The sequence below is a fragment of the Sminthopsis crassicaudata genome, chromosome 2 (genome assembly GCF_048593235.1).
Source record: "Sminthopsis crassicaudata isolate SCR6 chromosome 2, ASM4859323v1, whole genome shotgun sequence".
Lineage (NCBI taxonomy): Eukaryota > Metazoa > Chordata > Mammalia > Dasyuromorphia > Dasyuridae > Sminthopsis > Sminthopsis crassicaudata.
Window position 1 is genome coordinate 33,358,774 of NC_133618.1, and position 18,406 is coordinate 33,377,179.

General features: G+C 37.3%; 1 protein-coding gene across 4 annotated transcripts in view; it reads right to left on the reverse strand.

Moving 5' to 3' along the window:
* Positions 1-1,536: 1,536 nt before the first annotated feature.
* ST3GAL5 (ST3 beta-galactoside alpha-2,3-sialyltransferase 5) overlaps positions 1,537-18,406 on the reverse strand; it is a 57,927-nt gene continuing 41,057 nt past the window's right edge. For all 4 annotated transcript variants that reach the window (XM_074285654.1, XM_074285651.1, XM_074285652.1 and 1 more), the window contains exons 5-7: positions 15,131-15,317; positions 12,690-12,848; positions 1,537-7,377 (exon numbers count right to left, since the gene is read on the reverse strand). In XM_074285654.1, coding sequence (XP_074141755.1) covers positions 7,129-7,377; positions 12,690-12,848; positions 15,131-15,317 — 595 coding nt within the window. In that variant the 3' untranslated portion in view covers positions 1,537-7,128. The remainder of the gene's footprint in view (positions 7,378-12,689; positions 12,849-15,130; positions 15,318-18,406) is intronic.

Sequence of the window (18,406 nt, forward strand, 5' to 3'; positions counted from 1 at the left end):
TGCATCCTCCTCTTTCCAAAACGAAAATAAAAACTTTCCTTTGTTTTCTCATTATATTTCTCCCTTATAATCTATTCTTAATTGGACTATCTAATTTGTGAGCTTATTTTTATTTTCTTACTTAAATCTGTTCCTTTTTAGGGGTAAATTTTAAATACCAAATTTGAGCTTTCTCTTCTATGCCATGACTATGTACTGTTTTTCATAGATCTTCCCTGTTCCTTCCTATACTCTGCTATTCTTTACCCTTAAAAATATCAGTTTTTAAAAGAAGCACTCTTGGAGGCATCCTTTGTCTTGCTCCTTCCAGTGAGCCCAGATTCTATTTGAGATGACTCAGGAAATGGTGAGCACACATGCACCAGCGAGCCATCCTTTCCCTCTTGCTTTTCCCCTTCCCGACTGCTCATAGATGAGGGCAAGATGACAGTAACTATTTCACCGGATGTGATGGAACAGCTTCATTTCCTCTGTCTCTATGCCCCACAGTTTCCAAGAACTGCCATTTGGCCTAGTGATGTCCCTTAAGAACTTCTGGATCTTTCCATCTACCCCACAGCTGAATTTTTTTTAGCATTAGCTTTCTCAATTACAGAGCGATCTCCTTGAGAACAGGAACTCTATTGATTTTTCTATTTGTCATCCTAGGGCTTAGCATAATGCTTCATTCATTCACCAGATGGAAGCAGCATCCTCTGGTGGGAATGTCCTAAGTCACAATGTCTGGTCTTCCCTTCCCTATCCTTAGCATGAGTGAGCCCACTTGTAAGGGCGCATTATTACCTTACCCCTGTTTCATGTTTTATCCCAATTGTCCATTGTCCCTCGTCCCCAGGAACCCCTAGGTCTCTTCTCCTTAAGTAGGATGCAGCATTGGGGGGCGGGGGGGAGGCAGCCTTTTCTTTAAAAGACAGTCTTCTCATGTGCATTCCCAAGAGAAAATGCCACACGAGGCCCTTTCATTGACACGATCTTCCCACCCCATAGTGCCTTGCCTTTCCTCTTTGGGTCAAGATCCCACTCCCCACTCGGAAGCTGTCCCATTTATTGCTTTTAGACTATTCTCCCACAGCCTCTATTCCTATGCCTTTTCTTTGGTAGCAGAATTGGTGCCTGCTGCCTCTCTGGAGTAGGAAGGGAGAGTATCAGAGTACACCGCTGATACGAGGGGATGGGGGCAGGAATCCTCACAACCAGATCCTGAACAAGCGGGCAGCAAGGTCGCATGTGTTCACTGCTCTAGTAGTGGACTGAGGGGTGAGGATGCTGAGGAGGCCCTTTGGGTAATTGAATTATCTACTGATAATTTCATGTTTTATACCTGAAGTGGTGTTTCTGGCTTTTAATCTGGGGGTGTGAGATTCAGCTTTAATTACACCATATTTGATACATGGCTTCATTCCATGAGGTGTGTGAGTTTGCAAAAAACAAACAAACAAACAAACAAAAAATACTTAGTCATCTTGCTGGTCACCCAAAAGAAAATGTCTATAACCCAAATCATTCCTTCAGATGTATCCAAAACATAAAATTCCATTGGAAAATCAACTTTTATTTAAAAAATAAACTTTAGAAACAAAAGGAGAAAATAATTCTCAGTACAGAAAAGGTTGTGTTAATTGCTGGCGATTCCATCAACTTTTAAAGGGCAAGGAAGACACCGATAGTGGATCGTTGCATATAATCAAAATGAACTGTACAATGTGATTGAAGCAATTCAGTACGAAAGCTCCTTAGTGCATCTCACGCCGCTCTCATCACTCGCTCTGTAGATGTGCACGTCTGCTTCCTGTTCTCTTAACCTGATCATAATTTGGTTCTGAAATAAGCTTGCTGAACTTATTAGAATTTTGTTTTCCACGTTCATCATTTTCAAAGCCAACAACATTGTTACATTTCTCTAAAACGTCATCAAAGCCAGTCATGCTGTTCTGGCTGCTTCAGGTGCTGTGTTTAATGATGTTTAATGATGTGTTTAGAACCGGCCCTTTCGCAGATCTTCCAATGGGAGATCTCAAAGCACATTAACAATAGTACCCTATTCTCTGAACATTTCTGTGAGGTAGATAGAATTATACAGGATGTACGCTTTAAAAAAAAAAATAAACCAAGTCAAGCCATTTGGCAGGATTACACATAGTTTAAAAAATCCAAGGACACTTTTTTCTACCCCACCAACTTTTCAAATTACTGCATTTGTCCTGACAAAGGAGAGGTGCCTAAAATAGATTGCTCCTTATTTTGGGCTTTCATTAATGAACAAAGGATGGTGAAAATGAATGGACAAGAAACAACTACACAAAAAGAGTAGGTTCACTTACTTTCCGAATACTGTACAATAAATTCCACTACAACAATTTTTGATGCAAAAATCTAACTTTAGGTACAAAAAAACTTCCAGTTAACAGTCTAAATGCCAATGTAACATATTTCTATTTAATTTTTAGCTTTTGTACATCTTTTAAGAAGTCGGGCAAATATCAATTCCACATATAATCTACAAGTCTTCTCCACAGGATGTATTACAAAACCTGCTCAGTTATTCTTTCCCCTTTAAAAAAATCATTGGAATTTCCAAACTTAAGGAGGAAATGACTTCATTATATATTGCTTTCTCTGAACCATACTCCATCCTTATCCCATGAGCGGATGAGTAATATTCTATATAATTGGTTAGTGATGATACGTCCCATTTTAATCAAGGTTCAATATACTATCTCAGCAGATAATCAAAGCTGAACAAGGATTTGCTGAGTATTCATAATGTATACAAGATATGTGACCTCAAGGAAATTCAAATCTATGTTGTTCATTTAGGCTCAATGGCAATTTTTAAAACCCCACAACTAAACTAAACTAACTCTCCAAAAGTCCTGCTAATACTGACTATTCATTTACTGTAACTGTGTTGCTTGGGTGACTGTTCTCAGCACTTTGTTCCACATCACTGTAGAAGTTAACACTGGTTGGCAGTTAAGGTTAATCGTTTCTGCCAGGGCTTATTCAGATTTTAAACAACACACTATCTTGTTTACAATGTCCCCTGGAATTAGTTTTCTCCAGAATGAAGAAATATTAGATAAATATATAGATAGGCAGGTAGATGATAAGAGTAGAAATATATTGCAGTTTTCAAAGTTAGTTCCCAATTGTTAACAAACAACCAGATTTAATACTATTGCTGCTACAATGTGATGTGGCTGAATATACAATTTGATTAACAGCCTATTTTCAGTCTAAAAACAGAATAACTTCATTCTCATCCCAGAGTAGAACAGATAGAAACCATGGCGTTTGGCATATCGGAGACTTCATCCTAACACAGAAAAGCAATACTTTACATTTTCTCCGGGAAGAAAATTATTTCAGAATGTTAGTTTCTTAACATAACATCTTTTAAAATAGAACTTTAATCAGATGGTTTTAAAATTAGAAAATCAAGAAATTCCATTATATCAATTACTTTCTGATTGTTTGCCATGCTATTCCTAAGGTGAACAAAATAAATATTAACTATTATTCAAATAAGAAAAAAAACAAATATTTTTTCATCTCATTACTACTTCTTTGCCTTACAGAGGCATGAAAATAAGGTTTCTGTGCCAAAGAAACACTAATTCTGTCAGGTTCAACTGAGTGGGGAAGGCTTTGGATGCAGACTCAGTGAGGGATTAGCCTGCAATCTGCAGCAGGCCTAGCTGAATTTGGAGAGAGGCTTATTCCCACTTAGTTGGACATCAGTTTTTCAGTTACAGAGATTCATGAGGAGCCATCTCTGAGGTGGGAAAGAGGAAGGGAATTTCCCTCCAAGGGGAAGGCTCATTCACAAGCTGAAATCACGAGTCCCTGAAGCATGAGGGACATGGAGATTAACCTTTAACAGGCTAGATTTACATATAAAAGGCTAATGATTTACCTATGGGTTCACTGTAGTTTCCTACATTGATTTCCAGTCCAGAAAAGCTGCACATGAGTAACACATCACATGTCATTGTTTGGGACTGCAAGGAATCGGCATCCTGTGTGACTTTTCTTGTCTTCTAAGTGTGAATGTACCTGGAGTATGTGATCAAGTCTCAGCTGTGAATCAAGATGTAAATAAGCTGGTGTCTGGCAGGGCCCTGAGATCAGTCCATCTTTGTTTCACGTGGCCTCATAAAATTCTTCCTATGACATTCAAGTAGTCACCTTCTCTGCAGGAAGGTGAGAGGTGTGGATAACTCACTATGGAGGAATAAGACTGAAAAGGAACCTGGAGCTAGACGTGGTTCTATGGCTTAAGAAAGTCTCCTTTCATCACAGGCAGGGGAGCAGTCAAAATAACCAGGAGCAAACAAGAGGGCCCTTTGTTTAAAGGGGACTTGGCTTTTCTGTGTGTGTGTGTGTGTGTGTGTGTGTGTGTGTGTGCGCGCACGCGCGCACGTGCACGTGGGGAGGAGTGTGTGGCTGTGTACACATATGTGTGAGAATACAGACTTATTATTCTAACCTTTGGACAGTCCTGGATAATAATTATACTAAAAAAACCTGCTTCATACCAAGGAGTTTTCACTTACAAAAATCATCCCAAGAATTATGAATTTTTCCTCCACTCTATGCTATTTATTTTGATATAGGAAACATTTTTGAAAACTGAAGAAAAAAAGTATAAGGTAAGACTGAAAATAAGAAATGATCCTGAGAAGCATTTACTGGTCTTTAGCCTTGCTATTCATCCCTTTGCTTTAAAAGCGTCTGAAGCAATTAGCAACCTACAAAGAAAATCCAATCGTTCTATGTGTAATAAGCCAAAAAAATAGCTAGCATGTTACTGAAATAAACAGGTATTCTTTGTCGATTATTTTTATAAACATATCATTAGATTCAAAATTCTTTCTCAGCATTCTTTTGTATGAATGTATATCTATACATGCAAACCCAGGTGAACATTTTTGACCAATTTAATATGTCATATCAAACAATATGTTTAAGAAAAAGTGGGTTTTTTCAACTGACTTAGGGTTATTTATGTCAGTATGATCTGAGCTTACAAACATAACCTGTATTATATTAAACTTATAAAACAACATAAGTAAATGATTTTTAGAAAAATAAGTCATTTAACGACACAACTAGATTTTTAGAAAACTAAAAGTGCTTTGTTAAGAGCTTGGCTTAATTCTGTTTTTAAAAAACTAAGAGACTATATTTTTTACCCTATCCTCCAATGCATTTTTCCAAGTCCTGTTCAAGGTTCTGAATATAGTCTTTTAAAAAAATAACTGCTAAATTAGTCCGTATTTTCTAGTGCCATCAAAATATAGGCTGAGATATAGAAAAGGAAATTTTTCTCAAGTTGTTTCACAACTAACTCATTTTATATATGCAAGGGTTTTTTTGTTTTGTTTCGTTTCGGGAAGTGTGTATTTGTGTATGTTTGTGTGATAAACAACATAAAATTGTCATAGTGATATTGTAGCCTTATAGCAATTTTAAGAATCCACAATGATTCCAGACTCTCAAGTAAAAAAAAAAAAAAAAAAAAATTAAAGGGAAGAATTTCTAAATTAAAGATTTAAGACTATGATAAATAAGGAACAACGGAAACAATAAGAAGAGACCCAAACTCAAAGATTCCAGTGAAAACCACAAAAAGCTATGAAAATCCCTTAATTAGGTACCAAAAGGCTGATAACATCTATAAAAATAACTTTATAGAAACAATCCCCAGAAGCCCAGAAGCTATGGCAACTGGAAGCAAGAGAGACAAAAAGGAAGGCAACCTATGAGTAAAGGGAGAGAAGGGCAGGAGGGCACATAATGAGCAGCCCTGGGGGCAGCAGGCTGGGGACCCTGGCAGCAGGGAAAAGAGCATCTCTGTGGCCTGAGGCGGTTAGTTCGGAGAAGAGCCTCTGTCCCTCAGTACAAAATAGCCCCCCAAAACCCAGATGGAGAGGGGATGTATGCCCAAAAAGAGAGTAAAGTGCATTTCCCCAAGGTTTCACAGTAGGCCTCCAGCCAGGCTTGTTATTTAATGGTGTGGGGAAGTCACTCCCTGTCTCTGTGTGGGTGACAGTGAGAAGCAATGAGGTAAGTTCATACTGACTCTAGTTGTTTCCATTCCTATTCCTGGAATAAAATACAACACTTGAAATACCTAGCATATTTTGGAGAACTCCATCACCTAGAAAAACTCTCATTTATCTAAAAAGAAAAATCATCTTATCCGGAATGTATTATCCTCTGGAAATTCTGGATAACAGAAGATTTACATACTTAACAAAAGCCACGATAACAACCAAAAAAATTTTTTTCATAAGCACAAAGCAGAGCAACTTGAATTAAGAGAGTGAATTATCAGAAATGAAAGGAAAAACAACAATCTATAAACAGCAACACAATCCAAGTCTCTTGTACCCCCATTCTGAGCTGCCAAACAGCCACTATTTCTGTGAAGACTGAGTTATTTGCCCTATTTGGTTACTTAGATGAAGATGGGGAGACTCTGTCCCAGTCATCCTGGTCCCTTGGTGCGATTCCCTTATTCTGACTTAAAGATTTTGAAAGGTCTTATAATAAATAAATGGTGTGGCCATCACCAGTCAGGATGGCTCTCTCTGCTCCCTCTACTACCAGCCTGTGCCCCAGTGAAACCACACCCCAACTCCACTGGCCTTCAGCCCTTCTCTGCATGCCTTGGAAGAATTCTACAAATTCATGCAACCACATAAAATAACAAATTGGAAAATAAGCACGTAAAAATCACCAGAGAACTATTGACACCTTTTCCCTCCTCTCACCTCATTACATGGTATTCTATGTGCAGTATACAGACAAATTTCTAGAATGAAAATTATTTTCCAAAATAGAAAAAAAAAAACCAATATTACATAAATTCTCTTTTAAAAAATCTTCCAAGTTCAGTCCTTTAAATCAACTTACCCAAATATTGTGCAAAAACAAACACTGACCTCAAATAAATAACACAAGAAAATAAATCAAATTTTCTTTAAAGAATAAGAAAACCCCCAACTATTTTTCAAAATGTTAACACAATGAAAAATATGGAGAACGTGGTCAGCAACCTGTTTGCGGAATCACGTTCCAAGCTGTCCTCTCAGGTGAAATCGTGAAGTTTTTTTCATTTCCTTAAAATTCACAATGTATTCCTCCGCTCAGGTCTTTCACAGTCCCTTCTTTCACGATCTTTTGCAGAAATTTGGTTTCTGTTGTCAGATTATGCATAGTTTGTTCATTCATTGCTGCCATGCAGAGGTTGTCAAAGTAGTGTAAAGGAGTCTTGGGCTGGTTGAGATCATATCCAAAACCTGCCAAACTGACTTCATCACACAGATGAGTGGCCAGGACAACAGCAATGATGCCCATTGTGGGTACGTTCTGGAAAGGGAAAGAGATTTTTTTTAAAAAAAGGTTGCCCAATTCACTCCTTTCCCATAATTAACACCCTACCTTAGAAGAATAACTCTTCATGTGGAGCACGTCAGTTCCTTTAATCACTCTTCCTTTGTTAAAGTTTCTAGAGCCTTCAAAATCCCACATACTCCGACTTGTCAAAATCTCTCTTAAAATGTGATAACCCAGACTTGAGTTCTGTACTCTGGAGTGGTCTGCTCAGAGGAGTGTATGGTGGGATTCTCACCTCCCTTGACTTGGTCTTTGTGCTTAATGCTACCTATGATTCTTCAGCCACCAAAGTACATTGTTGACTTCTGCTGAACGTATCATTAACTAAAACCTCCCAAATTTTCATATACACTCTTGTCAAGCCATTGTCCTCGATCCTACGTTTATGCTATTGATTTTCTGAATGAAAATATGAGGTTTTACATTTAGAATCACAGGATCAGAATTTTAAAATTAGCAGGAAGCCTAGAGAATTTTAAGTCCAACCCTTTCACTACCCCTGAGATTGAGAGAGAGTATATGGTTTACTCAGGTTCACAGTAACTAGGATATATCAGGGAATAATTTGAACTTGGTTATTCCTGATCATCACTCTATCCACTAGACTGTAAAACTGAAATTTATGTCCATTAAATTTTATCTTTTTTTTCTTTTCTTTTTTTTTTTTTTTTTGCTGAGGCAATTGGGGTTAAGTGACTTGCCCAGGGTCACATAGCTAGGAAGTGTTAAGTATTGACCTCAGATTTGAACTCAGGTCCTCCTGACTTAAGGACTGATGCTCTACCCACTGGGCCACCTAGCTGCCTCTATCATGTTGCTCTAAGGCTATTATTTCAGCCCATGAATGTCTTTAAACGATTGTTTTATATCATATCATTATCCCTTTAAGCTCCATTTCATCTGCAAATCCAATAGAAATGTCAAATCTTTGACAGGAATGAATAATGGGAAGGATAATCAAAACAAGGCCTAGAAATGAGTCCTAGATCATGTTAATAGAGACCCTTCCTGGCGACAATAGTCCAATTAATTAATACTGTTGATATAGCTGTTAGACCAGCCTCAAATGGACCACCGTCATTCAATCTATATTTCATCAATTTATGTCCACAAGAATATGATGTTTTTATCAAAGATCTTACTAAAAATCAAGACTCTTCATTTCCCTGATTAACAATCTAGTAACCTTGTCAAAAATGAAAATGAGGTGAGTTTGTCATCAATCAGTGAAGCACACAAACTTTTATAATCCATTTTATAATCCCACAAAGAATCAACAGCATGCTTATGGTCTGACATTTCTATAAATCACCTTTTCTCTCTCTCTCTTTTTAAACAATTGAACAAGAAACTACAGATTCCCAGCAAATATTGAGCCATTTTTTCAGTCTTGTCCAACATTTTGTGACCCCTTTGGGGGCTTTCTTGGCAAAGATACTGGAACAATTTGCTACTTCCTTCTCCATCTCATTTTAGGATTAAATGACTTGCCCAGGATGACAACAGCTAGTGATTCCTCTCCGAGAGCTCTATCTACTGTGTCACCTGTTTATTCCTAGATCTGCAGTGCTCAAGATCAGCCAGTCATGGATTAAATTATTTCCTGTTCCCTGAGAAGCCAGCTCTGTCTTTCTTTTCCAACTGAATCTGTGGAGGAGAGACAGCTGTGGAAGACTTAAGCAGCTGAAGAGAGATCCATGCCTAACAGGAAATGTCACAAAAAGAAACATTCTGATGAAGAAAGTGGAAGAATAATTCTGAAGATGCTGCTGCAGGTGCAGAGTGAACTCATCAGCCAAGTCCCACTAGAAGAAGGAAGCAAATTCATTCTATTCTACTCTTATGTTTAAGCAGTGGGAGAAAAAGAATGGGTTCTTGGCTTGGGAGGTAGGAGAGGGGAAGGATATGATGAAAGTGACACCAGAAATAAGGTGGAGGGGGCTGATTCTTTTACTTGCGTCTTCTCTACCAGTGAATTCTATGCTTTAGAATGGGAAAGGATAGAACATCAAAGGGCAGACTGGTAGCCCATGCTGGAGCTGAGCAGAGATATCTATCGAAGATAGGAATAATCAAGGCCCAGAAGAAGATGCAGATTTAACTGCTGATGCAATGTCAGGGAAATCTGAAACTTCTCTGGAGAGGAGAGTCAATTCCTTGAGTAAGGGTTACTCTTTCTTTTCTACATCACTTCTCCTGCCCATTCTTTCCTCTAGAGGTTTTTATTTCATTTATTATCTCTTGCTGCATTTCTTCCAGATAGTCATATAATATTTGTGGAAAAATCTGTTTGTTTTGTTGCTTTTTTTTCATTTGAGTTTATGTTTGCAGTGATTACAGAGCTACTTGCTCCTTTGCTTTGTGGAGCCTTACATTTGCAGATTGAAATACTTTTGATTTTCTCATTTCTTCCATTTTAATTCCTGAGCTGGGGCTTTGTTCCAGAGCAAGCTCCTCTTCCCTTTGCTACATCTTCGGGTGGAGCCCACCTGGGCTTGCCTCCCACCGTTATGCTTCCAGAATGCTGGATCTTCAGGTCCCTTTCTAGTATCTCAGAGCCACTGATCAGTCTTTTTTAGGAGTGCTGGGGCCATAGTGGTTGCTGTTTGCCACCTCCATTCTCTAAGACTTTAAGGCTTTTTAGAGGCCTTCATTCTCCCTTGCTTCAGGTGAGAGCTGCACAGACTCTAAGTGTTTCCTAGTCTATCTCTCATCCCTGGGAATCTCTTCTGTCTTAGCACTGGCTTTGTTGGTAGATTCCTTTTCCAATTGCCCTCTGGTTTCTGGTTGACTTTTATCCAGTTATGAGGTAGACAAATTTTATTACTGTAGTTTCCCAATGGGTTTCTTGATAGTTTTCTTCAGGCAACTGAAGGGCTGACACACGAAAGGATTAAAGTTGTTTCCCACAGGGAAGAATTAGGAGCAATGAGTGGAAGGTGAAAAGAAGTAAATTGATATGTCCAAGAGGCAGCTGCCAATATAGGATTGGAGTCCAGGAGAGCAATGAAAGCTTGCTCTTCTACATCTGGGAGTCTCTAACAAATATGATCAATGATCCATGGGAATGGATAGTCTCACCAAAAGAGACTATGTCTAGAGAAGGTACAAGAGAGAGATTTGGGGAAGCTAATTAGGCTGGGAATATCAAAGTCAGATAGACAGGAGGAAAACCAAGACAGAACAGTATCATGGAAGCCAAAGGAGGAAAGACTATCCAAGAAGAAGAGACTTGAAATTGTAATTATGCCAAAGAAGCTAAGTAGGAAAAAACTGAGAAAGTCATCAGATTTAGCAGATCAGAGACATTTGGTCAATTTAAGAATTTTCACTCAGGAGGCAATCAGTTTGAAAGGGTGCAAGAAGTGTGAAGTTTGAAATGGGAAGTAATAAGTGTCGACGACATCTTCTAGCAGTGGCTATGAAAAAAGAGAGCAGATACAGGAGTATAGCATGAGGAGATGAAGAACCAAGCAGACTTTTTCTTTCCTCTCATAGGATATGGAAGATCTGGGCAGATTGCTAAAAGGCAAGGATGGAGCCAATAAATGAGAAGAAACTGAAGATGAAGAACAGAGGGAAAGACTAAGAGGACAAGATTGCACAGACATGAGGGAGAGGGCATCAAGAACATGAGGAATTGGCTTGGCAAGGAGAAGGACCCTTAAAGTCTATTTAAATGTTGTTTCAATAGTTATATTCACAAATAGGTTAACAATCTTATACCCTAATCTCATAAGAAATCTTAATAAAACTAATTTATTTTTTTCAAGACCCCACTAAATGGGAAAGCATGATAACCACATTAGAAGAAGTCTGGCTATTCAGACCAGAAGGTCATGACCTTCTCTAATCCTACTGCTCATTCAGAAATACAGCCAGAGGATCTAAGAGAAAATAAACAGACTCCTGAGTGCTTGACATTAAAGTGACATCAAACACCAGGCATCAATTTTCAGCTTAACAGTCAAGTTCCTCTAAAAACCTTGTTACAACCTAGGTCTAACCGTCATATTCTCCCCAAAGTGCTTGAATTTCCAGATAAACTTGATTATTTGCCAGTTCCCCAAATACACTGGTTTTTTTTCTTTTTTTTTGCATGCTGTTCCCAATCAGCCACATGTGATTTCCACCCCTCCCTTTCTCTGTGGCTCTGTTTCTATCTCTGCCTTTCTGTCTCTGTCTGACTCTATCTCTCTGTCTCTGTCTCTCTCTGTATTTGTCTGTCTCTTCTCTCTCTTTCTGTCTCTATCTGTCTCCGTCTGGTGTTCACATCTCCTCTTAATTCCCAAGGCATTTTGTGATCCTTCTCATGCTCCACAGTGTGATTTTGATATTTGTATATTTATATTATAGTTTATATATATATATATATATGGTTTATATTTCTATTTAGTTTATATTTATATAGCAGGATCAAAACAACAAAGTAACAATAAAGTTATTTTCCCTATGTAGATTCTATCTATGCTCCTCGAGGGCAGGGTTTGTCCTGTGTTCATTTTTGTAAACCTCCCACAAGCAGAAAACCTTCATTAAATATTCCTCTGCTTTCACATGATACAAACTGAACCTTACTAGACAGACAAAAGTTGTATTTTATTTTTCAAATAAATAGGGCTTAGCACAGTCATATACTGAATTAGGTCTTGTACAACTCCAATAGACTTAGGATGGAAAATGCCACCTCAGTCCAGAGAGAGAACTACGGAGATTAAATGTAGATGGAAGCATATCATTCCCATCCTTTCTGTTTGCTTGCTTGCTTTTTCTTTCTCTTGTTTTTTCCCCCTTTTGGTTTGATTTTTTTTTTTTTTGCACAATATGACAAATAAGGAAATACATTCACAAGTGTTATACATGTATAATCTAAATCAGATTGCTTGCTGCCTTGGAATGGAGAGAGAGAAAGAAGGGAGAAAAATTTGGAACCCAAAGTCTCACAAAAATGAATGTTGAAAATTATCTTTGCATGTATTTGGAAAAATAAAATACTATTGAGCAAAAAATTGAGTCTTGAAGCATCAATTTCCTAAAGAGAGTCAATTGTGTTTACATTTAGGTGGGTCACTGAAGCCCAATGAATCACCCGAACAGTAAAAGATAGTCTTCTATTTAAAGCACTGAGTCACAGACATCTATGTATTTACGGATGTCCCGGGATGACCAAGGTCACTTTTACTATACCAGGCACTAGGAACTAAGTCTTTATAACATTTAGAAAAGTGCTAACTGTGGTCCCTCCCCAGAAATGGCAGTTTTTGTTTTTTCAAAAAGGACCATACCTGACTCCAGCCCCAGATTCTTGTTTGAGGTTCTGGGTAATGCAGCATGTCCATAGCAGTATTTTTAATGATGACTGGGTTCAGAATCCTGAACTGTTTTGATTGGAGTGGTATTTTCTCAGCGACATGCTTCCAAAAGAACAGGCGCACCCAAAATGGCTGAAGAAGGGAAGTAATTTTTCATATTAATAATAGTGATTCATGTTTCTGTAAGAGGCAGTAGATAAGAGTGCTAGCCTTGGAGCCAGGAAGATCAGGTCACACATCAGACTTTGCAGAGAAGGTTCCCCCCCACCCCAAGCAGTGGCTGTTTCCTCAACTGAGAATGCCCTATAACAAGAAAACCCCAAATCCGATCACTATCCCCTTTTTGTGCAGCAGGTTTTTGTAACATGGGGATCCTTTGAAGGAACAGGAATTGATTAACCTGAAAAAGCAACCTGAGGGTTGAGGCAGGGTGAGAGAAACATGAGGGTTTTCAAGTATTTCAAGTATTCAAGGGCTATCATATGGGAGACAGTAAACTTGTTCACAGCCTGAGGACAAAAGCAGGTCTGATGAATGTAAGTTGTATTGCAGCAGACATAGGTTGATACAAAGGGAAAACTTCCAATAATTAGAGATGCCCCAAATGGGCCCCCCAGAGATGATCGGCTCCCCCAGGGTCTTTAAGGACAATATGAATGACCACTCAGTGGAGTTCTGTAGAAGGCACTTTCGATCAGGTCTGGGTTTAGATTAGCTTTCATTTTGGGTCCCATCCAACTCCGGAACGTGGTTCCATTTCTCCAAACCAAGTGCATTTCCCAACCCCTGAGGTCAGTGCCCCAAGCATTAGGACTTGAGGTAAGATTTGGGCACAGACTGAGTTAGCACCACACCTGGCACTAAAACTTTACTCTTTTGACTCCAAGCATCATGTTCCTTTCCACTTAACCTATGGTGTTACAATACAACTCAAAGCTACAGAAAAACTTGACTGTTCTCATGATCTACGCCTATGTTAAGAGGGATGATACAAAGAGAATAGATAGCCTTCCAAATGATCACTAGCACTTTAGGCCAACCAAATAGTACATAACATGCTTTTTTTTTTTTTTTTTTTTTTTTAAACCACTGCCTCCAACTTTAGAAGAAGGAAGGTTATTTCCTTCCTTCTTTATAGTCTTTCTCCCTCTCTCCCTCCTTCCTTCTTTCCCTCCTTCCTTTTTTCTCTTCATTCCCTCCTCCCTTTCTCTTCCTTTCCAAACCTACTCAAGGTTTTTTAGAATGGTATAGCTGGAGAAATATACAGTTCTGATTTTTAATTTAAAAACTTTTTCAGAAGATAAGCCAGAAAAGATAGCATCTTAACTGCTCTATAGAAAAAGATGACAATTTTGAAGACCTTCATAATGCCAGCTTTGAAGACTTAAGATCCCCGAAGTATAGCAATATGGTATGCATTTGGAAGGTTAAATAATAGGTATATTTTTTAAAATTGTATATTTAAGACACTCCATTTTTTCATATGGTTAATACTTCTGTATATCTACAAATATGCCAAAATAGGTTTGTTATTGTTATTCAGGCATGTCTGACTCTTTATTACCTGATTTAAGGTTTTCTTGGCAAAGATAATAGAATGTTTTGCCATTTCCTTCTCCAGTTCTTTTTACAGATGAGGAAACTGAGGCAAACAGGATTAAATAATTTCCCCAGGATCTCAGGATTATTAAGTTTCTGAAGCTGAATGTAAGCTCAGTCCTTCCTGACTCCATGCCCATTGCTTTATCCACTGTGCCACCTGGCTGACCACAAAAAATAGATAGACATATAACCCCCCAAAATATAGAGATAAACAGTGTATCTTTTTATATTTAAAAAAAAGTCCAACAACTCTAAATGATGTTGGCTTTGCTCAAAATATTTTTGGAAGTTCTCTTTTGGAACTGTCTTTATAAGTTGTATCACATCTTTTTTAAATATGTTCAGCAGTGGTATATTTTTATTTTTTGAGAGTAAAATCAATGTTTGAGGATGGCCAACAATCATCAGGAACCAATTTTAATAAAAGAAAGACAATTAAATTGGGGAATGTCATTTTTTCATGACTAATATAGTGATGAGGCTGTTTTTTTTTTTTTTTTTATTGGCTTATTATCTGGTTCTGAAGGCAAATGAAGAAGTATTCCCAAACTGAGTTGTGCAAACTCTTCACCCAAGAGGACCACGTTGACAGACGGTTCATTTGAATGAACGAGGTTTGCCATGTTTGTTATAAAACAGTCTACTGCTACTTCAGACTTAGATGATGGTGAAAAAGTATCTGAATCTCAATTTCTTCTTGTGTAAAATGCAGCAATTGGACTGGATGTCTCCTAAGGTCCTCTTCCAGCACTAAATCTCAAACCTTGTTTTAATCAAAGCATATATTTTGTAGATGAACTTTTGTTCCTTACCACAGTTTCATTTTTTATCATTGCTTCAAGCCAGTTGAAGTCAACACTCTTAAATAAAACAGCAACAAACAAGTCATTAGAATAATACTCGAGGTCAGACAATGGAGCTCCCTCTGGATAAGTCATCCTTATAGTAGTTTTATTCCCAACATGCTCTGTATATCCCTGAACTGGTGCACTGTTTAACCTATTGGAAAAAAAAATAGAAGTAAATTTTAAAATAGAAACCACAACTTTTCAGACTAATTATCTGTTGCTGGCCTTTGTGTTACTCAAACAAGGTGTGTCATGCAGTTAAAACCATAAATGCACATTTATGATGTCCTTTCCACATTACACACAAATTTAAAACTGTTATTTAACTCCAATGAATCAAGTTTCCTTTATTTTTTGGTAATGATCAACAAGGAAAAAAACCTAACAATCTGGCAGTATAATTGGTACACTTCTCAGTCAGCCAAAAATATGCTTGGTTAAAGAACATTTTTATAAAAACCTGTTTCCTTCTCATCTTTTCACAAATGATATCTGACATATACATAGAGCATACTCACAAATTTTATTTATACAAAAAAGGAAGCATATGGGTCAATACATGTTAATGTTGGCTTGGTCACCATTTGTTTTTGGTACTAATATCATCTATATTCTTTTTCATTCTTTTAAAATATTAACATTTTTGAAATATTTAAAAAATCAATCCTTTAATTACCCTTAAAATTATGTTATCTGCCGCATGGATTTCGTATGTGTTCTTCCTACAATCTCTTTAAGTGCATTTTTAACATCCTTACCAAATACCTAAAAGCACTTAGGCAGTAAAATCAAAATTATTTAAAAGGATTCTCAAGAAATGCTAGTGATAAATGTGGAAATATGTTTAGAAGAACTACACATATTTAACTTGTATCAGATTACTTGCTGCCTAGAGGAGGGGGGAAATGGAGAAGGGAGAAAAAAATAGAACACAAGGTTTTTCAAGGGTAAATGTTGAAAACTATCTTTGCATGTATTTTGAAAAATAAAAAATTATTATAAAAAAACAAATGCTGGCAAATCTACTTCGTTTTGCATCTATTTGTTATTCTATTTGTCTGAGAAGTCTAATGTTTGCTGGATTCTCCACCATCTCCCATGATCTAAATATGAACGTCCCTCAAATTCTGACCTGGGTCCTTTTTCTCTATCCAATCTCCCTTAATAATATCAATCATTTTTTCAGGTTTATGATATTCATATAAAGGTAATTCACACATTCAGATATTCAACCCTAATTCTCCTCAATTCTAGTCCCACAAAGAATCCCAGACTTATAGATTCACAGATTCATAGATCTTCATCTTCATGTTCATACTGGTTCATAAACCTGGAAAAAGAACTAATATTATCTATTCCAATTTGCTTCTGATTTCCTGCCCACAATATAACTTCACTAAGAAATTTCATTTGCATCTTAAACTCCAAATGGCCCACAAGAGATATCATCTGTTTCCCCTGCCCTTCCTCCAAACTTTAAGGGCATTAACTTATCTCCCTAACAGATTTGTAATCTCAAAGTCTACCTTAATCTTTCACTTTCCCCAAGGCTAATCCCTTAAATCCTGTCAATTCTATCTCGGCAGTACTTCTCAGATCACACATCTTCCTCCAATGACTTATCCACAACCCTAGTTCTCAACCTCTCTCTCTCCTGGCTTCCAGCTTATCTTTTCTCCCATCCATTTCCCACAAGGCTCCTATAAACATGCTAAGACACAAATCTAACCATGTCATTCACTCCCCATTCACTCCCCTGCTCTGCCTTCAACAAATCTGACTCTAGGGTAAAATGCAAATTCCTTAGTCTGGCACTTAGGGACCTCCACAGTTTGGTATCACGCCTCATCTTAAACTTGAACTTTTAACCAAAATTATTCTTCCTTCTCAACATTCCATTCCATTCCTTTGTATATTTGCACAAACTGTGTCCCAACAGCAAGAAATGCACTCATTCCTTTCTCACCTGTTTCTTAGAAACCTTATCTTTCTTCAAGGTTTAATTTGGAGGCGGTCCTCCAAAAAGCTTTCCTTATTCCTTCCAATGGCTAGCGTTCTCTCCTCAAATTATTTTATACTTGTTTTAATTGTAATCTCTAGGGAATGCCTTATTATATTTCTTTTTTCCTTTCCTTCTCAGCTGGAGCTCCTTGTACATAAGTCAAGGGATTTGCTGAAATGTTTTGGGGATGCCTTGGCTTTGTTAAGTTTAATGCCAAGTTTTCAGGAGGCTTGTTTTCTCACATACTGACTTTTACTATTTTAGAAGATGTTACAATTCATAATCCTTTACCATCTCCCTGTAGAATATTTTGAAAAAAGAGCTTGTCCCTTTATAAGTTAAACTTATCTCAGAAATAGTGATAATCAGACTCAATAACTTTACTTTTATCTACTTTCAATTTTTTTTTCCCCAGTGCTAACAGTCTGTTTAAATAAGTTGGACTGGAATTATGGAAATTGAACAAAAGGCATCTTCTCATTTTTAATTTTTCTTTTAACTTGGTATTATTTTGATTTAACTATGACAATAAAAGAGTTAATTTGGGACAAAGTCCCATATTGTTAGTCATTTCCTGTCTGTAGAGATGGTCAGTGTCATTTGGAGCATGAAATTGTTGTCATGTTTACCACATCTAGTGCTTGGTTTTTTGAAGACGGCATTTGTGAGACAGAGTTTATAGTGCAGTGGGAAAAGCCTGTGTGACCAAGAAAGTCACTTAAACTCTTTGGGCTTAACTTTCCTCACCTGAAAAATTGAAGAATTTGGATTGGATGACCTCTAACATCCTACCAGCTCAAAAATTTGAAACTATGAAACAAACATCTAGATTCTTTAGTTTCATATTTTAAATCATATTTACCAAGGAAGTTTTTACCATCTACTTATTTGGTTGAACAAAAGGAATGAAAAAGCATTTATTAAATGCTTATTATATTGTTTATTATATTATTATTATTATTTATTAAATGCTTATTATATACCATGCTTTGTGCATGGCTAGAAATTCAAAGACAGTCCCTGTCTCAAGGAATAGACACTCCTTGAAAGGGAGGAAGGAGAGTGGGAGAGAGGCAGGAAAGAAGAAAGGAAGGGAGGTCAAAAGAAAGGAGAGAGGGAAGAAAAGAAGAAAGGGAAGAAAAAAGCATTCATTTATGTGTCAGGCATTGTGCCGAGTGCTTTACAAATATCTTATTAAATGAAGACATCTTTTATATAAGGAGTGGTGACTAAGGAGT